This window comes from Globicephala melas, chromosome 2, assembly GCF_963455315.2.
Source record: "Globicephala melas chromosome 2, mGloMel1.2, whole genome shotgun sequence".
Classification (NCBI taxonomy): domain Eukaryota; kingdom Metazoa; phylum Chordata; class Mammalia; order Artiodactyla; family Delphinidae; genus Globicephala; species Globicephala melas.
In genome coordinates this window covers 7,709,662-7,736,478 of record NC_083315.2, presented here as the reverse complement: position 1 = coordinate 7,736,478, position 26,817 = coordinate 7,709,662, and the positions used below count along the sequence as shown (strand labels likewise).

At 44.6% G+C, this 26,817-nt stretch overlaps 1 protein-coding gene across 4 annotated transcripts in view; it reads right to left on the bottom strand.

Moving 5' to 3' along the window:
* FRMD4A (FERM domain containing 4A) overlaps nucleotides 1–26,817 on the bottom strand; it is a 640,139-nt gene that overhangs the window by 457,009 nt on the left and 156,313 nt on the right. Inside the window, exon 1 of one of the 4 annotated variants that reach the window (XM_060292542.2) lies at nucleotides 13,612–13,807. The exons of the other annotated variants lie outside the window; for them this stretch is intronic. Within the exon in view, the coding sequence (XP_060148525.1) occupies nucleotides 13,612–13,644 (33 nt within the window). The 5' untranslated portion in view covers nucleotides 13,645–13,807. Of the gene's footprint in view, nucleotides 1–13,611; nucleotides 13,808–26,817 lie in introns of those variants that run through there. 4 annotated transcript variants of the gene reach the window in all.

The following is a 26,817-nucleotide window of genomic DNA, read 5'->3' as shown; positions in this document are numbered from 1 at the left end:
CTATACCAAGAGGTTGGATTTCTCTTCAGAAATGTGTGAACCCCTTTCAAGGACAACCTACTCCCAGACTTCCGGGGCCGACTTCACTTCTTTTTTAAATAATTTTACTTACTTAAATGTGTGCAACCATTAAAAAAAGATATCTCTTTATGCTTAGAGTTCTTTCATAACTATAAGGTCAAATTTATAAATTAAATACACACATATATGTGTAAAATCAATAAAATTCAAATTAACGTCGTTGATTTAAACTGATGATATTTTTTGGCTGAAACGAAATTGCGGCTCTCAGCATGAATACGTTTGACCCCCACACGGTGGGTTCTTTCGAGTGTGGCATGCCGAGATTACCACGTGTGGTCTGAGAAGTCAATTCTCCTCTCATTCTTTTCCTGCTCAAACCTCTGCAAAACCTTTAATGATACAGGGTGATGCCCTTGGCCCTGCATGTGGCAGAACCACGTCATTTGTTACTAAGTAAATCTCTGCTCTTTCCTCATTAGCCTGAAAGAAATATGGTGGACGGTACAATCGTGGGCCTGTGCTTGGGGCAGTCATCAGATAGTTCACAGTCCTCTCCTACTATTTGTGTTTTGAAGATTATTGGGTTGAAATGTAAAATAAAAATGCTCAGAGGCCCCCTGAGAAGAAGAACTGGCAATGGTCTCTCTGAGGCCAGCCTAGTAGTCGTGGCAATAAATACTGAGCAATTCCTCTGGAAAGCTGGGCCTCCAGAAAAAGGAAGAAAAGCTTGGAGGATTAGCTGCCATCTCTTTCCATGTGGAGATTCACCCTCCTTGGACAGCCTTAAAGGAGGTGGGCTTGGCTTTAGTACCAGTCTAGCAGGTTTCATTATAGTTTTATGAATTTTGTGTAAAGAAAATTTCTTTTTCTATATGTGCCCTCTTATGTAAAGGACAGAGCAAAGGAGCACATATAAAAAACCCCAGTAAAATCAAGTCACCCCAGATCAGGGCATACTGGTTAATGCCATAAATACACATATACATACATTAGTGACATATATTAATGCCATATATATAATGCAATGCACAGTAGGGAGGGCACTGGGATATTGGGATGATGACATTGAAAGTACATGCGAGTTGGAAGCAACTTAAATGTCCATCAATAGATGAATGGACAAAGAAGATGTGATACATATATACGATGGAATATTACTCAGCCATAAAAAAGAATGAGATAATGCCATTTGCAGCAACACGGATGGACCTAGAGATTATCACACTAAGTGAAGTAAGTCAGACAGAGAAAGACAAATACCATATGATATCACTTATATGTGGAATCTAAAAAGAAAAAGATATAAATGAACTTACTTACAAAATAGAAATAGATCCACAGACATAGAAAAAAACCTTATAGTTACCAAAGGGAAAAGAGGAGGGGGAGGGATAAATTAGGAGGATGTGATTAACATATACACACTACTATACATAAAATAGATAACCAACAAGGACCTACTGTATAGCATAGGGAACTATACTCAATATTTTGTAATAACCTATAAGGGAAAAGAATATATTTTTATATATGTATAACCGAATCACTGTGCTGTACAGCTGACACAAACATGACACTGTAAATCAGCTATACTTCAATTTAAAAAATAAATAAATAAAATTTTGTAAAAAGGAGAGAATGTACATGTTAGAGTAGAATGACAGCAGATGGAGGTTTTGGAGGGAAGTAATAAAATATCTCTTACTTTCATCCTCAAGACATAATGCAACAAGTATAATAAATGTTGTGTATATAGACAGAAACATTTATGCTGTTTCTATTCTTGGCGTCATCCTTAATTGTACACAGATATGCCTAACAAAGAACACAGTGAAGAGAGAGGTGTAATACAGGGAAACAAAATGTGTTTTGATGGTCACTGTCTTTGCAGAGCAGTTTAGTAAATGTTAGGATGTTCATACCTCCCAGCCCAGATATTCTCCTCCCGGTGTAGACACTGGGGAAACTTTCCCCTATGAGTTCAAGGAGACATATATAAGGATGGACAGGGCAATATTGTTTGCAATGACTAAAAAAACGAAAGAAAATGGATATAGGACTTGTGGTAGGTTCATGCACTGCTGTTCTCTAGCAATCCCTTCAGGAGGGAAAATGAATGACCTACAGCTGTACACATCCATGTTGGTGACGTGCACACACAAACTGTTGAGTGGAGAGAACAAGTCACAGAAGGTTCATTTACTTAGGCACAATTTCTGGAAAGCACTAAAATACACATACAGTATCACTGACCTTCTATTATAAACATTGGTAGTAAAAATATAAATAAAGTTATAAAATGGACGTCACGTCTGGGAAGGTAAAGAGAGGGATAATGCCCTGTTAGCAATGTTCTATTTCTTAATCTGGGTGACGCACATGTAGTTATATAGGTCTACACTCTTTATGTGTTTTTGTATACCTGAAATAAGTCATGATAAATAAGGCATTTTAGCAAATCTGTCATCTTACATAAAACTCAACTCTGCTTGGAAAATACTTCAATGGAAACCTTTGAAGCTTTCATAGACTCCTAGATGTTCCTGGACCACAGCTTGTACACCTGAGCACAAGCCTTGCCCGATGATCTCACTGGGTCCATCAAAGAGGCTCATTAGTCCATCAAGACTCACCCCGTGAAAACATTAGCCTGTAAGGCAAAAGGTCGTTTACAGCAATCTGGATACATGTTTTCTTAGAGCAAATGCACTCATGCCAAAGCAGCTGGTTGTGTTGCTGTGGTTGGTTCATTTGTTTAGTAGAGGTGAAGCTCCTGGGAGCAGAACAAAGGAACGTGTGTATTTTCACGGACAAAACTCACCACCCCTTGGGAGCCCTGGGGTTCAGCTCTGAAAGCTGCAGTGAACTGACTCTAAAACCAAGTGGCAAAGCAACACCCCTGTTCTCCTCGAAGGAGGTCCCGTGTATCAGATCGACCTAATAAGACAGCATCCACAGTGTTTGCTCTGATGCTGTAGGAACCGACCTTACATGGAGAGCCTTTAAGTCTTCTCCATGGCTCCTGGTCTGTCTCTGTGCCCAAGTGGAGCCCAGGACCTACTGTAATCTGGCTCATCCTTTACTCTTCTTTCTGAGGAACTAGATCACCCGTATATCATATTCATAACACCACCAACCACATCACAGATGTGGTATGGTGGAAGGAATGTGGGATCTGAGGCCAACTAAGGGGTCAGATCCTGGCTCTATCCCCGTCATGGTTGTGGGGTCTTGGGAAAGTTACTTGACTTTCTCAAGCCTCAGTTTCCTCAGCTTTAAAATGGGTATGAAAACACCTAATCATGTGCTAATCACAGTGGGTGGAACTCAGCAGATGGCATCGTTGGCGCCATTGTACTGGAGCGTGGCCAACACCAGCACTGACACAGCTCCTGCTGCAGCTGAGCCCCGTTATTCCTGCTGCGGTGGAGACACCCTGGCTTTTGCATCGGGCACCCACACATCTGTAGGTGAATGTGAGCCATCCAAGGAACAGCACGCACAGGACATGAGGTAGATACCGAATGAATGAAATGCTAATTCTGCATCTGGCCAAACTTACTACCCATGTGGGACAAGCCTGAGAGCTTAACCCTTAGATGGCCGTTTTGCCTTTTTCCACAGTGAGCTGTTGAACACCTTAGTGTGATGTGTACGGGGCAGGGGTGGGGTGGTGTATGGGTGCAACAGTGGAGACGTGGGAAAAGGAGACCTAACTCTGACCTCGGTTCAGGGAAGGATTCATGGAAGAAGGGACACTTGAGTTATTTGGGGGAGACCTACAGAATTTTTAGGCAGACAAGGAGGAGAGCTGAATCTAGGCACGAGACTCAACGTGTGCAAAGGCACAGAGGACAGGGAAACGATGGATTTGGGTGAAGCGTCAGTAATGCTACAGTAGAACATCCCAGGGGGCAGTGGCAACAGAAGACACGGAACAGGTAGGGAGGGGCCCGATTGTGAGACGTGCTGAGACCTGAGACCTGGGACGTTTTGTTTCAGTGCTTGCACCTGGACAAACGTCTCCTTGAGCAACAAAGTACAAAGGAACCATAAGGGACTAAAAATAACTGCATGCACCCACAGTTGGGGCAAATTATGGACAACAAGATACAAAGAGACCAAAAACCCAACTGCTACTTCTGGAGAGCTGGGAGCAAAAGCAGGGTAGTGCGCACGCCCCCTGCACTCAACACCACCAAAGGGGTGGGAAAACGACCTAAGCCACCCCTGTGGCCCGACTCCTGGGCACACCCCTACCTTCACCCCATGTAAGGAACAAGCTCGCCACCCCCCTCAGGGAGCGACCAAGCGACCAAGGGAACCTGCTACTGGTTCTCACTCCCCCCTGCTGCAGCAGAGGCCTAATAAAGCCTTGCCTGAATTTCTTGTCTGGCCTCTTATCAATTTCTATTGATTAAGGAGGCCAAGGACCTTGGTCGGTAACAATTACCTGAATGTCACACTAGGGGGGATAATTTTCTTTGTAGGCGATGGGAGCAGCTAGAGAAGAATTTTGAGAAGAAAAATGACAAAATGGGGTTTGTGTTTAAGAACAGTGGCGCTACCAGGAATAAATTGACGGAGAAGAAGGAGTGAGTCTTGGAGGCCAGAAGCCCAGCGAGGAGACTCTAGCAAGAATTCAGTCAAAAGATGGCCACTCGCACTACAACTGTGACCACGTGGATAAAGAGGAAGGAAAAGACACAAGATAGAGTGCAGAGATGAGACACCACGACGTGGAAACGGATGGGATGAGAAGAGTCAGCGGGGAAGGAGAGGGTATAAAGACCAGGTCTTCCGCTTGAGCCTGGACAGAGGGGTCTTCCACTTAGTGAGATGGGGACACAGAAGGAGGAGAAGCTTGAGGGGTAATGATGAGGTTATGCTTTTATATTGTTAAAAATGTCTCCAGGATATCCAGCGGGTGATGAAAACAACAACAACAGAAACAAACAACTATTTGGATGTGTAGCCATGAACCCTGAGAGGGAGTTGGGGGCTGGGGGTAGGGATTCTGGAGGCCCCACACAGTCAGCATCAGCAAGGCCAAGAACCTGGATTCCGTTGTTTGGGGACATGGTGGAGGAAATTGTCCCCCCAGCTGACACTACCTCTACACAGAGTGCCTTGGTGTCTGCAGTAACCAGCTACAGAAAATCCTTACAGGAATGCGATTAAACCAAAGGCAAAGACCTGAAACAACACTTGGAATGGCAAAAAAAAAAAAGAGAGAGAGAGAGAGAGAAACTCAAGATTAATGTTAAATTGACTGGGAGGAAAGTGTGGAAAACAACCCCGTGAACCATTTAGAACTGCTCTGTTCCCTGGTGTCCACATGTCCCCTCTGACCTGACCCCCGTCCCTCTTGCACAATGAGGGCACTGAGCTCATTCATTCTTTGTGTGTGGCCATTAGCCTTCACTGGAGAGGTCAAAGCACTCTGGGCATTCATCCCACCAAATATGTTTGTACCAGAGCTCCCGGGCTGTGTCAAAATCCCAATGACAAAGCAGCACTGGGGAGGGCCGACATTGTCAAAATAACCTGTTAGAATAGCAACTGCAATTTACCAGTATAGACCAATCCCAGCTGTAGCTGTACCAATAAATCAGTTAGAGATGCCATAGAACCTAGCACAGTGGCCACCAACCACGTGTGCCTATTGAGCCCTTGAAGTGTGGCCAGTCTGGGTCAAGACATACTGTAAGCATTAAATGCACACCAGATTTTGAAGACAGTACGAAAAAAGAATGTAAAATATCTCACTCACAATGTTGATATTGATTACATGGGGAGAGGATAATATATTAGATATATTTTGCTAAATAAAAGACATCATTAAAATTACTTATAGCTGTGTGTGTGTGTGTGTTTTAATATGTCTACTAGAAACTTTAAAATTACACCTGTAGCTCAAATTATATTTCTATTGGCCAGCACCAAGTTAGAGAACTTGCATACCCTTCACTCCTTGTCGTATACTACAGCATAACATAGGCACGTACTATGCTTTCATCCCTAATATTGAAAACAAAGTAACTGAGAGTAAATGTTAATATCCTTCCAATCTATCCATGATAGACATGCCCAAGAGCCCTACCCAAGAGCTAGCCATGATTTACTTAACCTGTAAAATAAATTAGAAGTTGTTTTATAGCCTTTAGGAAGATATCTAAATCCTACTCCATTTCTACCACGTACACTGGCATTGGAATCATTTTCAGAAGCATCAATTTTGAAAGTGAATGACAACAACACACACACACACACACACACACACACACACACACACAATATGAATTTCCCACCAAACATCTGTAGAGACAGAAGAATAATAGAAAGTTCATGTATGAACTTAGGGCTATTCTAGTTCTCAAAACAAATTGTTTAAGTAAGGACTTTGGTCTTTATCAAATTTCATAGTATCCTACCTTGTGTTTTCTAAACTGGTTTCTCCAGTGCTAAATACAGTGTCTGACTTGGAAATCTTAAGGGAAATGACTACGTTTCAGCTTCCCCGTTTAGAAAACACGTTGGAGTTCACGCTCTTCACCTAAGACAAAGGAAACCTTCCAGGATTCAGTAGGATCCTCCCTGAGGCATCTTTATCCCTTTGAAGACACTCAGTTATTACCATTAACGAAATTCCCTTTGAATACCAACGTGGAGTTAATTTATCCAACTGCTATCATCCACTCGTATTAAAAAGCATCGCACTTGGTGAAAAGGAATGTGCCCTTTGGAAAGAGCATTTGCTCCTGCTTCCAGCTTCTAGAGTGTGTGCTCAGATGGTTTCCAAGGAAAGGGGTTGGGTTGCTTTGTCTGGCTTGTGGCCCTTTAACCCGTCCCCTTCTGACAGAAGGAAATGAGTTTACTCCCTGACACTCGATCCAAGCACGTATTCAATCCTTGCTGGATGGGCAGGTAAATGAGACAGAAGAACTGCCAGGTTCCTTTCTCCTGCTCAGCAGCTTTGCTGTGAAGAGAACCCTTCTCCTGCTGACAATGTACCAAACAGATCTGACCAGAAAATTAACAGAATTACCACAAATAAATCAACTCCCTATTTTTTTTTGGTTATCAGAAATGCTTAAAAATCCTCATCTTACACCCTCCTTTCCCTCAATCATGTTAACATTTACCCACCACACTCATATTCCAGTTTAATTATATGGCATGAGGTCAGGAGCTTGAGGGCCCTCGTCTGTCTTCTTTTTCCCAAGTATTCAATACAAGTGGAGCTTGGCTTACCAGCCCCTGGGAGTGGCCACCTGGGGCCCTGTTATCTCATCTGATGAAGCCAGTGGCCCAGGCCTTTTCTCATTCCACAGGGCCATCCAGGTGGCCTCCTCTGTGACTTCATAAAATCTCCTGGGCCAACAAGAACTTTGTTGGTACACGATGAAAAAGGACCAACCATGGTTTTGAAAGCCCAACAGTAGCCAGGCTGTTTCGCGGTCTGTTCCTGGCCTACCTTCTGGGGCATGGAAGGTGGAACAAGCCTCGGGTCCTGCATTTGCCCAGGTCTGGTCTCCAGGCACCAAGCCCACACTGTTGGGAAACAGGAGAGCTGTTCTGTCTGGGGAGACCCAGCAGATGCACCCCTCTGCCCATTCCCAGCTCTCTCCTCCCAGGGGGCTTGTAACCACTGCAGTAAAGATCACATACGATAATGCACGTTCAACTTTACAAGATCTAAAGATAGCCTGTCCTTTTATGAAGGTGTCAGTGAAGAGATGACAAAACCAAAACCTGGGGCAGAAAAGGGATTTTCTCGAGGTCCTGGAGAGGAAACCTTTCCGCTTAAGCTGCATCTACAGTCTTTTCTTCTAAACCATCTCCCTATCATAATTATTTTGTGTGAAAGGCCTGACAGTAATGAGAGCTGATTTACGCTCCAAAGTCACCTGCTTTATGCTGAGCTCTTGGAGCTGCACCTCGACAGGCAAGGCCCTGACTTGACAGGTGTCTTGCCGGTGGGAGGGGCTTTCCTTCTGTGTTTTAGCTCGAAGATTGATGGTCTGCCTTTCCTACTTGTACTCATGACGATGACCATTCATTCCAAACCCTTGTCACATGACTTGCATTTCTGTATATATTCATTTAAATATTTGTTCACACACTGATACTAGTAATAGCTAACATTTATGATGGCATGCCAAGACCCCAAAGCAGTTATCTTATTTACTTCTCACAACAATCTACGGTACTCGTCCCATCACTGTATGCATTTTCTGCATGAGAAAACTAGGCTCAGGAAATTACACGCTCGTCAGTGGCAGAGCCAGAGTTTGAACCACAAGTTTTACAGGAGCTCAAAGCAGTCCGCAGTCTGACGAGGAGAGGCTATGGTGACTCGTGCGTCTCCTCTCATTAACCAGAAGAATTGTCCTATGGTCCCCAACTTCCTCTCCACAATTCACAGATTCCTTGAAAGAGGTTGTTTGAAAAAAGAATAAAGTTGTTTCTTGCTCGTATCCAACTGAGTTGAGGGATTCAATAACTGCACTACAGTAGCTCTTTGTAAAGGAATCTGACGCACGCCTCATACACAAGCCTATTTCTGGTTTTATTGGCTTTACGGTGAATATTCACAGCATCATAAAAACAGGGCGTGTCTCAAAGTCTCCTCCTGGCTTCACAGGTAGGATCATCCTTACCTGTCTTAGAAGCCTCTAGATTAGAAACTGTATAAACCTTTCTCAGGAAAACATTTTGATGTCAAGAAACATTGCCTTGAATTTAATCTACAGCTGCCATGTTTCAGCTCCAGTAGTTTTCCTCTTATTCAAGTCTCCATTAAGATAAAGTATAGCCTGTCACCAGCTGGTGAATAATCTTGTATGTATTTAATGTGTTTGAAAGTGATCGTCAAGTCCCCCCTTAGTCTTCCCAACTCAGACTACACCATTCTTTAGTCTGTACTGACTTCCAGTTCAGAGAGTTCTTTAACCGGGAGATTGCAATATTTTATCAGAATCTCTGCATCAAGCAGGTGGAGTCATTTCAGACACTCTCCTCCATGGAGTCCTGGCAAAGCCTCAAGCGGCCTTAGCACAATTCTAAGTGACTTTAAGGGTTTCCTATACTCTATGATAATTGGTCTAAAGAGCCAGAGAGCCTTTGTACTCGTTTGAGTCTTTCTTTTGCTCTCTGTATTGCCTGTAATTTTAGGATGTTCACATCTTACATCTGTATCTAATGTGCTTCCAAAAGTGCAGTGTGGTGGAGAAGGACTGTCCTTGAACTAACAGCAGCTGCTGCGTGGGGTACTTACCCTGGGTGCACAAGAGCCAGGCACAATTCTTGTGTTCATTTCAGTTGCTTACACTTTATCAGCTCAGCTTACATTTCTCCTCAGTATCCCTTTCATAAATGCCCTCATCCTTTCAGAATGACTGCCCTTAGATATCTACCTCATGCCACAGATCAGAAGTCGCTCCTTCAAAAAAAGTAACTGAAGTGCAGTAAATGACACAATATCTTTGAGGCAGAAATTAGGGAATCAGACATAAATAGCACCTTCTCTGGGGCGTTAGCTAATTATAAATGGAGAGGAGATAATAAAGGCAAGAGTTATCACGGTATTCTAAAAACCCAAGTTAGCACACAGAAGGGTTACCAAGCTGTCAAACTAAACTTTTTAAAAGTTAACACTCCATCCTTTGTAGAGAAGTTCATTTCAATCCATTTACCGTGCAAGTGCTTGATAAAACATATCTGTGATGCTGGATATAAAAGATGGACCTCCCATGTCTCAATAAATGAAAACTAGAACTACCATATAATCCAGAAATTCCACTTCTGGGTATTTACCCAAAGGAAATGAAATCACTAACTCAAAAAGATATCTGCACCCCTTGTTCATTGCAGCCTTATTTACAAGGGCCAAGACATGGAAGCAACCAAACTGTCTACCAGTGGGTAAATGGATGAAGAAATTGTTTTATATATATACGCACAGAAAATGAAATACTAACCAGCCATAAAAAAGAAGGAAATCCTGCCGTTTGTGACAACATGGATGGAACCTGAGGGCATTATGCTAAGTGTGATAAGTCGGACAGAGAAAGATGAATGTTGTATGATCTCCCTCATATGTGGAATTAAAAAAAAAACTCACAGAAAAAGAGATCATATTTGTGGTCACCAGAGGTGGGGAATGGGGGAGGGGGGATTGCAGGAAGGTGGTCAAAAGGTACAAACTTCTGGTCATAAGATCACTAAGTACTAGGGATGTAACGTACAGCATGGTGAGAACAGTGAACACTGCAGGATGTTATATTTGAAAGTTGCTAAGAGTGTAAATCCTAAAAGTTTTCATCACAAAGAAAAACATTTTTTGCTAACTATATGAGGGGCTGGATGTTAAATAAACTTATTGTGATGATCATTTTGAAATACATACATATGTCAAGTCATTACGCTCCACACCTTAAATGTATACAGCGTCGCGGTATGTCAGTTACATTTCAGTAAAACGGAAAGGAAAAACCAAAAGATGGACCTTTAACCAAGCCATCTTCCTTTCCCTCCTTCCTCTCCCCTTCCCTCCCCTTTCTCTTCCTCTCTCCTCTCCTCTTGCGAATTTTGTAGCAGGCACTGGCAAGCCGGAATCACAAGAAGCTGAAAGTGAGAGGAATTTTTCTGCCAGCTTCATTCACTGGAGGCAGTGCACAGAGGATTAACGAGAATTATGAAAACTGGGAGATTAAAAATCAAATTAAAAAGGACACTTTTAAAAAGTGCAGAAAGAAGATTAATTATAAAATTCTTCCCTTGACCCTTCTAGGAGAAATGACTCAATCGGTGCCCCTCTTTCTTTTTCTTCCCCCAGCCTCTGCAAACATCATTTGTTATGGTTGGAATTCTGAGGCCTGTGTCGTGGCCCGCCAGGAGGCCGGTCACAAGGATATCCATCAGCCTGGAGACGCTCTGAGATTGCATTATATATAAGAGGAAGAATAAGTAGTGCACTCAAGTGAATCCAGCCACAAGCCAAAAGCTGCCCTTAAGTGCCCGCATCACTGACGACACACTGACTGTGACGTGGGGAGGCCAGCTGCCACCCTGTCTGTTTCCAGGTATGTCAAGTGTGGCCACCACCCAGGAGGCACTCGTGCTCAGGTGCCCTCCTTGCAAATGCCTTAATTTGAACACTCGTGAACATTTCGCCCACCTCCTTTTGCCACTTCCAGTTCATCTCATGCATATTTATGTGCCAATTATGCAAATCCCAAGATAAAAATGCATTAAGCACCCATGATTTAGACTGGTTAAGTCTATTACACGGCATAATGAAATTAGTGCCTGATGTCCAATTTACCTCAACACTTGCTTTAAACTGTCAGTAAGTTATTAAGTAACCATAACACATCAAAATTTAGCGCTAGGAGGCTTGCTCAGTGCCACCCATCGTGATAATCTGAAACTTCCAGCTAAATCCTTATGAAAGGGGGAAAATATTCCAGAATAGGTTTAATGAGACACAACGTGGATCAAAGTTTAAGATCAACGCACTGCCGCTGATCTAAGTCTTCGGATATACCTTTAAAAATCGCTGGGTAATTTCAACAACACAGACAGGGCAATTAAGGAACCAAAGCTGAGACCCATCAAAGGGATATCCCTTTGACTTCTACACAGTGAAGTCTTGTCCCCTAAGTCACGATGATACTGGAAGTTACCAAATTCAAATGTAATTTGTATCTTCAATATGGACCTATCGATTTCCAGAGTCAGAAAGAAAGAGACTTAAAAAGAATTCAAGGAGCAATTTCATCCACACACACAAATCTCATGAAACCTAAAAATTAGTGGGTTGGAGTAACAGTCGGTTTGCTATGTAGAGATTCTACGTTTGAACTCTAGCGGGAGTCTCCCCCCCCACCCCCGCCCACCGCCACCCAGCAGTTTCAATATTCGTTGTGTGATATAATGGTTAAGGAACAAGCCATGATGTGAATTAAACTGATAAACATAATATACGAGTAGTCTGACCCACTGACATCCATTTCTCCCATTTTCATCAGCCCCCAGTGTGACTGACGCAGTGTTTAGGCTCTGACTCATCTGCATTGGGAACTCCCCTCCAAGTCTATGAGAGTTGTACTCGCATTAAGGTTTTGAGTGCAGATTCATAGCTCCGATGGGAGCCTGACCGTGCACAGGACCACGGTAGAGGGTCAGGGGCAGCAATTTCAAAAGCTGGCCAAACGAACAGATTTGCATGCCATCCTCTGAAGCAGTCACACCCCACCCAGTCAGTAAAGAGACACAGGAATCCAATGCCATTCTCTTTGCAGTGCTGGACAACACGGGAAACGATGTTTCCACAGCACCCTGGACTGAGGTACGCTGCCTGCAACCAGAACGATGTCAGCTATGTGCTCCAAGAGAGCAAACGGGTCACAGAGGGGATCTTGCAGGAGATCAGCTGAGGCTGTGATTAGAAACTTTGGTAACCAACTCATTTGGGGCAATCCTTCTAATGAATGACTGTCAAATGACGGGGGAACACGACGGGGAAATGGGGAATTCTCCGGAAGGATGGGAGGCTTTCATGCTTAAGATTCTAGTTCTAACATCCTCTTAAAGCATTGTGGTCATGCTCATTAACTAGCAGGGGAAAAAAAAATGTTCAATGACAAAAGAGTCCATTTGTGTTGGAATCACTAAATGGAGCATCAAAGAGATGAGGTAACTCAAAGCGTTAATCTTTCGGCTTCAACTCTGCTGTGTGGTTTTGGAGCCAACTTCCCTCTAATTTTTTGGAAAGGTAGTATTTCCAGCGCGATTTAGAACTTCTGGCACACCTACTTAGAGTTATACGTGGATACACTAGACATCAAATCGACTCATCGTCACCTGAGCTTTTAATGCCCCATCTTCAGGGCATTCCCTTTTTCAAGTGAAAAACTCCAGCCGGGAGAACAAGTTCCCAGACCCTCCGGGAGACCGGTGAGCTGTCTCCCACGGGCGTCTCTAAATGTTACAGGACCGAGTTCTAGGCGGCAGGCTAGTCCAGTGCACTGGACTCTTCTCCGCGAGGCTGGCAGTTCTCTGAGAACACGCTGGCTTCCAGAATGCATTAACCTACTTTCCACTGAGAATTCCCTTGCCCTCTTGCTCTAGAGAAGAGGGGGAGGAAAGAGGATATTTCGAGTGGGAGCTGGGCACGCTCTCCTTTAAAACGTGTTACTTCTCCTGCTAAACAGCAATATAGAAATCGGTACTTCCTGCAATGAACAGCTCTGAGGGCTGCACAGCCTCCAAGGAAGAGTGACTGGAAATCCTGCTAAAATATGGCTGTCTAGTCACCGAGAGGAGAACTCATTTACTAAGATTCGCATCCATTGTCCACACTGACAGATGGTTTTCTCCCCCCTGCTTTCCCCTTCCCACTGATCAGGCTGCCTTTGAGGCGAGCCTATTCTTTGAGAGATCCAGTTGCATTCGCCAGCCTAGTTCTGAAACAAGACAAAAGCTCTGCGAGCCTCCCATTCACCGAGGCTTCGGGCACCTCAGCGGCCTTTTCTGTGCCTCCAAGCGCAATCAAAAGGAATTGAGATCCAGCCTCCTTACCTTCGTCCTCATCGGAGACAGGAGCCCTTCCATTTTGGCAGAATCCTCATGCCAGCTTCCCTTGCCCCCAAGTTACTCTCTCTGCTCGCAGCCCTTAAGCATCCCACACGAAAAGAGCCATGCCAGGAGTTTGCTGGTCACTCCCCTTTTCCCGGTGGTGGCAGGGAACTGCCACCCTGTCTAACTTGAATTCCCAGTGCCTGGGGGAAAGCACTGTTCCTGGAGAAGTCTGCCCCTCTCCTCACCCTCTTCCCTCGCTCTTTCTCTCTCTCCCGCACTCTCTCTCCCCTCCCTCTCTCTCCTCCCTCTCTCTTTCCATAATCTGCCTACAGCTCTCTGTGTACCAGCCTCACTTGACAAACGATTCCTGTCTGAGGTACTGCATTTGAGCCAGGAAAAGTGATCTGCACCAAAGCACAGGGGCAGCTCACCCAGGACAGGAGGCAAGGGGGGCTGAGCTGTGCCCGGGCAACCCCCGGCTCCACGGCCGCTCTCTCTAGAGCTGACAGCCCAAGGCACTGCTGGAGCTATTCATTCATTCATTCCTCTTTTAAGGAACAGACCCTGACAGCCTTGCATCCAGGTGCCACCATTACTCAGCTGGCTTTCTGGCTGGTGTGCAGAAAGCCGAAAAAGAAATCTCACCATTTGGATATTTCCAGGTTCCCATTTTTCAGCCCAGTGTTGACATAACATCTGGATAGTTAACTGGGTTTTCTCGCTGTTTGACCAGATGTGTACAAGCATATAGGCAAAGCCTCTTCTTAGGAAAAGTTTCAAAAGCAGATTTATGGACTCGGTTCCTGAACAGCTGAGCATGAAATATTGTGTGTGTGTGTGTGTGTGTGTGTGTGTGTGTGTGGTCCAGGACTCCACATAAACCGGGATTGAGTGTTTCATTCAGCCTTGTTGGTCCCTTGTAAAAAGTAGACAGTGAAAAAATATTGCCAAGATTTGGGTCAGGGCACAATGAAATTGAAAAAGATGAGGTTTTCTGCAACTTTTTCATGCTTGAGAAATTCTCTTTGTGGAAATAATTCGAAATCTCGACATCATATACACACGTGACACACACAGACTGTATGTGACCTCATCAACGATATTTAAGGCTCATGCCCCCTGTCCCTTGGATGGAACTTGTCTATCTGCTGCTTTTATGCCTGACTCTTGATACATCGCCAAGATGGGGCGACCTGCATGCTGACCTCCAGATGGTGTCAGAGGTTGGTCGTCTCACCCAGCCTCTTCCTTCATTTGTGTTCTTCATCCTTGGTGAACCCATGTTTTCTCCTCCAGTTCATACACCTGCATTCTAAAGAACCCCAGGATCTACGCCAACTCTATCACCTCCTGATTCCTCTCCTTAGCTGATCCCCAGTCTTCTCCTCTTCACCTTTCCCTACTACATCTCAGGTGCACAACTGCAACCTCATTCTCATTCAACCAGGTACGTCCATCCTTTGGCCGGAGTCTTAGCATCCTGACAAAACTTCAACAACCCCAGCATACTGAGTGCAACACTCTGCTTTGATCTTTGCCATTTCTGGGGGACTCTGGACCTTGTTTCTCTAGTTATTAGCTTAACCATGACTTTTTCGTATTCAGTATACCAGTTCTGGGAGTCTCTTAATCTTTTATTTATTCAGTTATTCAACAAAGAGTTGTAATATACCTACTACGGGCTGGGGTCTGTTCTAGTTTCAGGTGATACAGTGGAGAACAGTGTAGAGAAAGTCCTTGTCACCTCAGTTTTTACATCAACCTCTACCCATGTTCTTGTGTTTCTCTGTAAGATTGTAAACCTTACCATGAGATTCCCCTTCCACTACGACTCCACTCTCTTTGAGACCCTCCTGCTAGCAGGATACCCATTATTCACTTTCTGAGGCAACTAAAAACTGATTTGTTCCACAAGAATGCCATTCTTCCACTTCCATCTTTAATTATATTCCCTCTTCCCCAAACCCTTCCTTTATCCCATCAAGGGCTTTATTTTTTTGCAGGGGAGTGAGGGAGAAAATCACTCTTGTTTTTTCAAGATAGCAATGTTCATCTGCCCTACTTCCTAGCCCTGGACATTAAAACAGATTTGCTCTTCCACTCATTTTTTTTTTTTTGCAGTACGCGGGCCTCTCACTGTTGTGGAGCACAGGCTCCGGACGCGCAGGCTCAGCGGCCATGGCTCACGGGCCCAGCCGCTCCGTGGCATGTGGGATCTTCCCGGACCGGGGCACGAACCCATGTCCCCTGCATCGGCAGGCGGACTCCCAACCACTGCGCCACCAGGGAAGCACTTCCACTCATTGTTGACACGTCGCTCATTCCATTTAGTTTTCATCCGGTTTGATTCCTCAACCACCTGGACAAGGGACATCCATCGTGTACCTTTTACTTCCCAGAACGCTTTTCTGAAGGATTCTGTTCTGGTCTTGGCCCCTTCCTAGTCGTGGAGCCCCTCTCACCAAGATGACCTATTGGAATCCCTTTTCTCAAGCTTTCTCCTTGACCTTTTTTTATCTTTGGCACAACTGATAACCTCCTGCTTCTTGTTAATCTCTTTGACCCTAAATCTCCCAAAGGGCTAAGGTGGTAGAACAGAGCAGGACTGTGTCAGGTTAGAAAAAAAAATTAGACTGATTATATGTTTGAGGCTAGCTGGTTTCTGACCAACTCCAAGCATAGTTTTTGGAACCAGAACAGCCTTCCTGAGCCAGAGGAAGAAGCTTGAGGAAGGAATTTGGAATCTCCTGTATCATCACAGCAAAGGAGGAAAGTGTAACATTTCTGGTCATTCACACTCCAGACCTCCAGCTCCTGGAGTCTGGGGTTGCTCACCATGTTCACAGTAGCCTTGAGGCAGGATACAGATGGACCCCTGGGGCAAACGGCTGGAGTGTGTGTCCTGTGGACCGATACTCCGAGACGAGAATAACAGGACAATTGAGAGAGGAGGCTGAGCTCTGCCCAGATAGAAGGTAAGAGATCACATATTCCTCATTCTCATATTCCCCGACTACACATGTGCAGAAAGGCTCCTTGGAGGTCAAAAGGGGAGTGATGCTAAGTGGCTAAGTCCACCCATAGGCCTCTTAGGTAGAATCCACCTTGGCTAAGAGATGCGTGTGCACTCATGGGAAGATCCTGGATATACCAAATACAAACTTTGAACCAAGCAAATCAAAATGATTGGCCAAAGGAAACCCGGAAGAAATGCCCCCTATTAAGTGATTCAAACTACCACGAGGGCGCGACTCTCTCTCTGAGCCCACCCATGTGCCTGCCCACACATACTGTACCCTTTTCTCTCCTAATGAATACTTCACTTGTTTCACTACTTTCCGTCTTTGCGGGAATTCTTTTTCCGCAAAGCCGTAGGGCCAGGGCCTTGTCACTGACCACTGGTCTAGTGGCTAGGATTTGGCGCTGTCACCACCACGACCCGACCTCAATCTCTGGCCGGGAACCAAAACCCGCTTCAAGCCACCGCTGCAGACCGAGGCCACCCGACATCAGGCTGCGAGGTCCCTGACTAACCTAAACCTTTGAACACTGGTAGGACCTGGACCAAATTAGGATCCTGAGGTGATGCTGACGGTGATGGTAAAGATGCAAATGATGATGGCTCTCAACCACTTGTCTTGTACTAGGTTCTGGACCGAGCGACTTTCATGCATTAGCTCACACTACGCCCTCAGCTACCCTGTGAGGTAGGTCCTATGCTTATTGCAATTTTGCAGACGCTTTGGTTAAGTAATGTGCCTACACGATGGATCTCCATTTAGCTCAATGAGGCCACCGTTAGTAGGAACACTGTTTCCTTCCCATCTCCTCCACCAACATAAGACATATAAAATGAGTTCACGGTCCGTTCTTTATTAGCTACTGACTGCAAATTAGGCATTTGAAACCGTACGATTTTAGGCTACTGTGTGAACTTTAGTACCTCATTCACTTATTTGTTCATGAAAACAATATTCATTGGCCATCCACCTCAAGCCAGTTACCATGTAAGATACTCACCAAGCGCAAGTCTGGTGTTTATTAAAGAAAGCGAGTTACTTGTGAGATGGACCATACCAGCCCATTTACTGCCTGTCATTTCCAAGTCCTTTAAGGACTGACCAATCCATCTCTTATATCTAACTTTGTTAGATTTATTCGGGGGATGGGAAGGGGCGGGTAGTGGTGGGGGAGCTTTTAGGAAATATTCTAACCTGGGCAACAGATGTGCCACGTCAGTTGACAATAACGACCAGCTCGTTAGTTCTCCTGACGCCCTTAAGGATGGTGAGTGTGGCCAAAATATGCAAAAGTGGGAACCATCATTCACATTTCTCCCCCTAGATTTCCTTAGGTCGAGGTACTCTCCGCTTACAATTTCATGGTCTCAAAGAGACCCTTCCGCTTCAAAAAGGGCAGGAGTTAGCATCTGGGATCAACGCAGCCTTGGAAGAAAAAGTCAATGGATATCAAATATACAGAAACCAGTAAAGTATCAATTAAGTTTGCATCACAGGGAAAGGGAGTCTTGGCTCAAGTCTGCCTCACGGAATTTCCACTGCGTGGTAGGGGCTTCTGACCTTGGAGGGAACATGCCTGCACCAAGGAACCTCTCTTAGCAAATACCTTTCTCCTTTTGGCCATCCTTCTTCCCCATTTTGACCTTAAAAAAAAAAGAAGAAAGAACTTCACAATAAACCTCTCTAGGCCAGGAGCACTTGGAAATGTCACAAAGGCCATTAGACAGGTCTCGGTCATGGCTCGGATTTCCCATCTCTCTTGCATTCATATGCCGACCCTTTCTTCCCCACATTTCTCCATTTTCAAGGTTAATTTCTTTAGGCCCCTTGTAGTCTCTGGGGACCACAGCCAGTTGCACATTTAAGGCTCATTATCTGAGGACGGTATTGCCCAGCTTCATAAACAGTTTCAACTTATTAAGATAAGAGGACTGTGACCTGACAACCATTAGGGTTTTCCCTCTGTGACCCATCACTCCTTACTTTTATTGGGAAACCTCCTCATTAAGACTTAGGCTTTCGGGCGATAAAGCATAGAAAAGACCTTATTCTCGGATGGGTTCCAGATCTCTCGGGCAACACTCTGGGACTTACTTTAACTTATGCCATAAATTTCCCTCCCACATCTACTTTCCGCTGCCTCTGCCCTTGATCTTGGGCCACACGTATTTACTTTGCTTTATAATGTAAATATCAAAACATATCACAGAGAAAAGTTCCACTTGCTACATGCTGAACCAAATGGCTCAATGAAAATTGTGAATTAACATCCAAATGCTTGAATTTATGTTTGTATCCGGTAAGGAGAAACATTCTGTAAGTTATCACAATACGAAAATTATATACTGATTGACGTTCTTCCCAAGCGCTTTCACACGCATCACCTTTTTTAGAACCTTACGATAATCCTGCGTGGTGTGGTAGGTATTAATTTCCATTTCGAAAAGTTGGAGGGGCTAATAGGAAGAAAGTAACATTTACCGACTATAAGTTTTGTCCTGGCTTTGAGCTGAGTACTTTTAAGTGCCATCTCATTTTGTCTTCAATGGTACATTATTATCCCCATTTAGCAGATGAGAGAATGGAGAATTAAGTATCATGGTAGATTGCATCATTTAGACTTAATTATTCATGCATGTTGTTATCCATGCCGTCCGCCACTCAGATTTTGCCATGCTCTCTCACTTCCTCTGGCTGTGGCTATGTGACTGCTTTGGGCTGGTGGGATGTTAACAAACGCGGTACAAATAGAAGATTTACAATGTCCATGGGAAGGGCATACCCCGTCTAGTCTGCTGATCCCAGGCAGTGTGTTTGTTAGGCAGCTAACGGATACAATAACTTATCCAAGATCACAGTTTCTAAACAGTAGAACCAGAACTAGACACAGGATTTCCAACTTCAAATGTTCCTACTCTACACAGTTCCGAAAACAAGTCATGTAGAGCGATGGACGTGATGGTCATTCAAGTATTTTCCAGACCTCTGGATCAGTATCTGAGCTTCAAGACACACACTAGTGAGCTTGTGTTACTGAGTATCAAGCACAAGACTGACAGCATTTCATTCTCAATGCTTTTCTCCTTTACTATTTTCATTCTAAAATTGCAGAGGCCTGTGGGAAGGTGGGTGTTAGGCTGTAAGTCTTGGTTGATCAGTCGTCTCATCTTTACGATCTTTCAGATGCTCTGTCCCACTTTCTAAAGAACAGCAATTGCCAAAAGTTACCAGCAATCAGTACAGCAGTTAATTGGAATCTAGCCCTGGGAGACATCTTCCTTCAGCAGTTCTTGTCTTTCTGAAAAAGTGCCACACGGTGGGAAAAAGAAAACCGCTTTTGTTCATCCTCAGGCAAACTTAAACTGGAAATGGGTTTCTACCTATCCCGTCTGTTTTACAAAAGGAAAAAGAACAGAATGACATTACTTTGCAAGGTGTTTGAAAAGACGTATTTACAGGGCTTCCCTGGTGGCGCAGTGGTTGAGAGTCTGCCTGCCGATGCAGGGGACGCGGGTTCGTTCCCCGGTCCGGGAAGATCCCACATGCCGCGGAGCAGCTGGGCCCGTGAGCCATGGCCGCTGAGCCTGCGCATCCGGAGCCTGTGCTCCGCAACGGGAGAGGCCACAACAGTGCGAGGCCTGCGTACCGCAAAAAAAAAAGAGGTATTTACATTTCTCTTTCTTTTCCTTAAGGTTGTTGGTTTAAGCGCTTTTGTCAAGAGGGAGGAAACCAACAGCTGCTGTGGCCTCAGAACATTACTCCTGTGCTGGCTTAGGAGGCCTCTGGGGGCACAGATAGGGAGAAGCTGAAGGGGGTTCTGCGCGCAAGGCACCGAGGAAGCTGCTGGTACTTGCTTTCCTTCTGATCCCCGAGGAGGGGGAAGCAGTTGGATGTTCCTTTACCCCTCCCCACTCGCCTCCTGCAAAGAAGGCATCTGTTAGCATTTTTAAGGCCTCCTGTTTCTGTTGGGGTCCTTATTTCAATGCTCCAAATAAGTCATTGTGCTGAAGGATATTATGTAGAGGAAACACTTTTTCTTGATCTTTCTCTCAAAATGTTCAGGAAGGTCAGGCCTTAGACAAATCACTTTCAAAAATCAAAACCTGGACATGGATGGGACAAAAATGACGGTGATGTGCAGAGACGGGAATCCTAGCAGTTTCTGCTTTGGAGACTTTTGAACCCTCGAGCTGTGTAAACAGAACAAGAACTTTTTTCTCTAATGTGCCCACCACACATTCTGGGGGTATGAAAGAGAGCCCCCATCCTCATCCTAAAAGCACCTCATGAATGACTGAGCTCATCTAAGCTGCACACCGAGATGCTGCATGGTTCTTTCAAGCCACATGTATGTGTTAAGAAATGTCTTAGTGCATTCAGCCTGCTATAATAGAAATACCATAGACAGGGTGGCATATAAACAACAGAAATTTACTTCTTACAGTTCTGGAAGCTGAGGAGGCCAAGATCAAAGTGCCACCAGGTTCACTGTCTGGTGAGGGCCCACTTCATAGTTCACAGACTGTTGTCTTTTCGCTGTGTCCTCACATGGAGGAAGGGACAAGGCAGCTCTGTGGAGTCCCTTTTCTAAGGGCACTAACACCATTCATGGGGGCTCCACCCTCATGACCTAGTCACCTCCCAGAGGCCCCATCTCCTAATACCATCATGTTGGCGATTAGGTTTCAACATATGAATTTTGGGAGACACAAACATTCTGTTGATAGGAAGAACCTACTGTATGCTAAGCCCAGCCAGAGGCTCTGCTCTGAGGTTACCAAAGTAATGAAGACTGGTCATGGCTCTTGAAGAATTCCAGGGATTGGAGATGATTATACTGAGGGAGAACTAGCAGAACGGGGTTGGACAATTAAAGTGGAACCAAAGGCGGGACAAGTACTGATTCACATGGCACTGTGGATGGAGGCTTCACAGAGGGGGCTATTTTCGTGGCTTCAAGGCCACTATGTGGGGCTTACAGTTGTCAAGATGGTGGGATGGGCACAGAGAAGGGTCAGACTGAAGAGAGGATTTCGGGCAGAAAGAATAACACATGAAAATGAAATACAGAGGCAGAAAATAACATGATGCTTGAGGATAAAGGTAAGAACACCAAGGTGTACAGAGTGCTGACAAGTGATCTCCAGGTTATATGATTTTCCCTAATTTAAAACTTAATTTACACCTCACAGTATTTGAAAAAATCTAGACACCACGCACAAATGAAATAATAGGCATAATTCACTTTATACCATCAGTGTTTTCTTGAAAATTTGCATATTAATTTACTTCACATTCTGCAGGAAATTCTTTTATTTCCTGAGTGCTGATTCTTTTAAGTTATTTAACACAAGTTGAAGTGTGCATACCTGCACACCACTTGATGGTCTCTTTAATTACCAGTAGTGAGATTACCTAATAATGGAATTATGCTGAGAACGTGACCTTTCAAACACCAAATGTGCCTCAATGTGCATTATTTTCATAGCTCTGAGGAGTTTTTCAAATCAATCCTGCAACTTAAATTCTTTGGGCCAGTTTTGACCTGAGGCACAAAGGAAAATAATTGCTTAATTCAATTTCTTACTGTGTCAAACTCATGGAATTAATGATAGATATTGATGGGCATCTTTTATCCCAAAACCTGGAAACCTGGAAACTCTGGTTCACAAGCTGTATCTGAACCTTGAGATCTAACTATGTGCTTTAAAAGCAAAACTAGTGACTTTCTTTCATAAACAGAAAAAGAGGCACTAGTGCCTGAGGTCACAAAGCCATTGGCATTTTAATCAGACAAGAGGAGTATTTCTACCTCAATTCTAATAAAACGTGATTTTTCTGATTCAGAACCTCAGCCTGACCCCGAGAAACCAAACTCTGAATGTGAAGAGTACTGCCTTTAAACATAACGGTAATTAATCATAAGCATTGAGAGAAGTTATGATATGGAACACAGCTACAGAAAAATAGGTATTGTTTTAAAACTTTGCTATGATCACGGAATGACCACCTGGTCATGGTTTGGGGAAAGGGACTGGACCTTTTAAAACCAGATCATCAAAGTTCTTATACCTGAACTCATTTTCTATATCTAACTTGTTGAATAATCTTGGTATTTACCTTGCTTCTCTTAGCCAACTTTCTATTCTATTAAATGGGAAAATTACTAGTTCTCAAGTGTTCCCAAACCTTCCTAAATAAATGGTACTTTCTTTCCAATTTACGTGAATTTATTTGCTCAACGAAGATTAAAGTTCCCTATGCAAGGCATCATGCCCATCTCCCGAGGGGCAGCCTGACTATTTGCAGACGCACATGCCCAGGCTGGGCAAGACATAACTCCTTTCTCACCTCTCTATGAAATAAACCTCCTGAAGCTTTGTTTCAATGGAGCCCAGATGTATGGCACATGGGCTATGTGTCAGAAATGAAAAGAGAGAAGTTTGGGGAATTAAGTGGTATTTCTTTTTTCTTTTTCTTTCTTTTTTTTTTTTTTTTTATGGAAACGCTGGATTTCCTTACCATATCCTTAGGCGGGGACCGCCAAGATGCAACTCTGCGGGAACAATGGTGCATAAACAAACATGACCACTAACGTAGTTTAGGGTGTCTCCCTTTCATGTCTGAATATGTGTAGACACTTAACACAGCCAGAGAGCTTGGAATGAAAGAAAACAATGCCCAGGAGAAAGGAACGCTTTGAATCTGGGTCGCTAGGCCTTGATATCGCTTACCTTTTCTCTGTTAAACCAACCCAAGGCCATCGCACATCTTGATCTTCCTTTGCCAGAGTCTGTGTCTAGACAAATTTTTCCCAGACGTATAGCTCAGAAATAACCTTCCACCCCACTTTTCCTATTATGTATCTAATATGGCATAGCCCGAAGCCACTGCGGGGTCTAATCTGCATGTCTGTTTCAAGAAGCCCAGAGACACCATCTGCATAAGGCTCTTGCTTTCTGGGAGACCTTAGGAGAAGGATTTAGAGATGGATTCTTTTCATTTTTTCATTTAGTCCAAAACATCCCCAGGAGATATCTGCGACTTAACTTCAACAGCTGTAGGGTATTCTTGGGGACAGAGGTACGGCCCTAAGAGAAAGGAGAGGTACTGAAGGTCAGAACACAGCAGCAGAGGCAGACTCCGAAGCCCTGGTAAGTCCTGCCACGTGGTGCCACTTTCCTGATCTTCTTGGGGACTTAGGCTAAGTCCAAAAAACAAGAGAACTAGACCACTAGAATCACAACGACATATTATAGTAGGAAAAAGAAAACAGACACAATGCATGAAAAGGGAATGTACCCATGGTTACAAAGCTGTAGAGACAGCAGTTAGCATTGGAGGTGGGGCTGGTCAGAGCAGCCATGGCACCGACGTTGTAGTATCTACAGGTGATGTTCTCAGCGGAAGAGGTGATAGGGTGGCCATGGTGGTGGCAGAGCAGGAACCAGAACTGAACCTGGGTATGAGTGGCAGCAGCCTCAGGAGCTGGTGGCCAAGGCGGAGAATCTCTAGCAGCTACAGGAGAGCAGTGGCAGCGGTAGCAGCCTCAGGGATGGGCACCTTCGGCAGTTCTAGAGGGACCTGACGGCGGCAGCAGTAGAGAAGGCTGGTACCAGCCAAAGCCACAGGGAAGAATAATCCACACTAGACCTAGAAGGTGTGGGGCTGAGCTGGGCTGGACCCAGCAGAAGCAGCAGTGGCCAGGTTCTGTAAAGAGTGGGAGAGAATGGTAACAGCAGTGGGGCAGAGATAGGCTTAGCAATGGCTCCAAATACGAAAAGAAAACAAATACATAACAGCAGGCAAGAGTGCAGTCAGAGCAGAATCATTATGGGTCAAACGTAAAGACAGGAGCAGGTCCAGAGGACCAGCTGCACAGAGCGCATGGTCAGTGGAGCAGTGCAGTAGGTAAGGGTATGAGCTGGGATCCACACAGCTGAGCAAAGGAAACATGATGGTCTGGGGACTCTGCTGCTCTGATATTCAATGTCACCCACATGTGATCCACAGGTATAGACAGTGCATCTTCTTCCCTCTTAATTATATTCATACCCTCCCGAGAGAGGAGAGGGTTTTTCAGCCTCTGAGGCTGCAGCTGTTGGACTGAGCTCCAGATTTCTGACCAGGGGATTCAGCAGGAGAGACTGTGGTTTTTGACTGCTCAAGGTGGCCCTGGGCAAAGTTGTACCTTTCAAGAATAATTTATAATAAGAAACAGCCTCTAGTCTAGAAATATAGTGATGCTACTTCTCAAAGGCAGAATAAGCCTTACTCCATGATATAAAAGCTCAGTATATTAGAGTTGAATTTTATATCAACTAGCCTATCCACTCACTTCACAGACAGGTAAACTGAGTCCCAGGGAGCTCGGTGAATTTCCTAAGATTACGTTGAGTCCTCAGCCCTCCTAACTCAATGTTCTTTCTTCTCCAACACACTGTCTTCTATATATGCCCTGCTGGTGGAATGCTGGTGGAATGACTTGGAAACTCTGCATGGACATTTGCTTTGACCTGTATCCAAGGCATTTCTCCACTGATCCTCCAATGTACAGAGGGAAACGGACAGCCAGGTCTTGTGGGAAGAATTGATAGGGAGGACACAGGTCTGTCACAGAGGAGGGACCCAATGAACAGCTGCTGAATGACATGTCCTGGGGTGTTAGAAATAGACTCAGAGAATTTGGTTTTTATTTGAGTCCATAATTTGCTAGGAGAAAAGAAAGCAATACAAAGAAAGATAACACAAAGAGAGACGGACCTAACAGAAATAGATGGCTCACACCCCCTAGGGCACTGGCCAGAAAATAAAAGCTGGGTACCATTCTGCCCCCATTAATTAGGCAGAGTACAGGAGCCCAGGCAGAAGGTAGTTTCTAATGGTGGCCAATCCCTGCTACTCGCTAAAAAGAGAGGATACGATGGTCCATTAGGCTTATGGGCTGTGAGGCTGTGGCCTTCCCAGTTCCCCATGAGGAAGGTGAGGGGGTGCATCCCAGCAGACCCCACAGTGCAAATTCCCCATCTCTAATATCTTACAGGAAAGATATCTCCACCTACTTGGAGTCCCCTCAAATTTAATACATCCAAAACTCAACTCCAACCTTCTTTCTCCCAAATGAGCTCCCTCCCCAGACCTCCAAATGCTGTCACTGATGGTAGTAACTCTTCCAGTCAGCCTTATACTCCTCCTTGCTCTCTACCTCTCCTCCTATGCCCAGGTCCCAAGACCTAATGCCTGGGCTGTTCCAGTGGCCTCCTGGTTGACTTCACCAGTGTGCGTTTCTTAAATCGTACAGTTGGGTACACAGCATATTCTCCACTAAAAAATGTACCACAGCTCCCCATTACATGACAGCGTAGTTCAGACTCCTTAACTTGGCTTTTAGGGTCACCTACCATCCTCTTTCCTGTTTACCTCCCCTCCTGCGAAATGCATTATTCAATCATTCCCACTTTCCCACTGCTATCCCCTTATCAAGAATCTCCCCCTTAATCAATGAGATAAAGCAGGCAAAGGGCCCTTTACTTGATCAGCACTCAGTAAATACTAGCCCTCTTCAAAGTCCACAGCCACTCCTCTTCCTTCAGGGAGCTCCCTCAGCAAACCAGCTCCCCCCTTAGCTATACTGCCTATTTGACATTTAGCTTAGGCTACCTTTGTGGTTGTTATCTTTTAACCTTCAACTGCATTTTAACCCTCTCATAGCTCTTTGTATTTCTATCTCGAGACTATAGTGTCCTATAGAGAATAAGACCTTAATACCTTGCACTGCTGCTGCTGCTGTAGCATCACTACAAGTTATCCTTAGCTCCAGACACACTTACATCACTGGCTCACCTCTTCCCCCGCCATAGCAAAATTCCAGAAATGTAAGAATTTTAGATGGAGAAAGGAATAAGAAGAGGAAGGAGAACAAGTATTTATTGGTTACCTCCTGTACACAAGGTAACAGTCTTTGTTCTTGCATAAATGTCTTCTCATACAAAGGAAGAATGACATAAAGGAGTGAACTGATCTGGGCAGGATACCAAATGTTGGTGTCACTGCTTAGGACTGGAGCCCATAAACTTCCGACTCCCACTGAAAAACAGCCAATGTCAAGGTGAGTTTAGACGGATCTTAACTCAGCCAGATACTCATTAATGAGAATGATGGTGAAAGTGTTGGGAATGTACGTCGG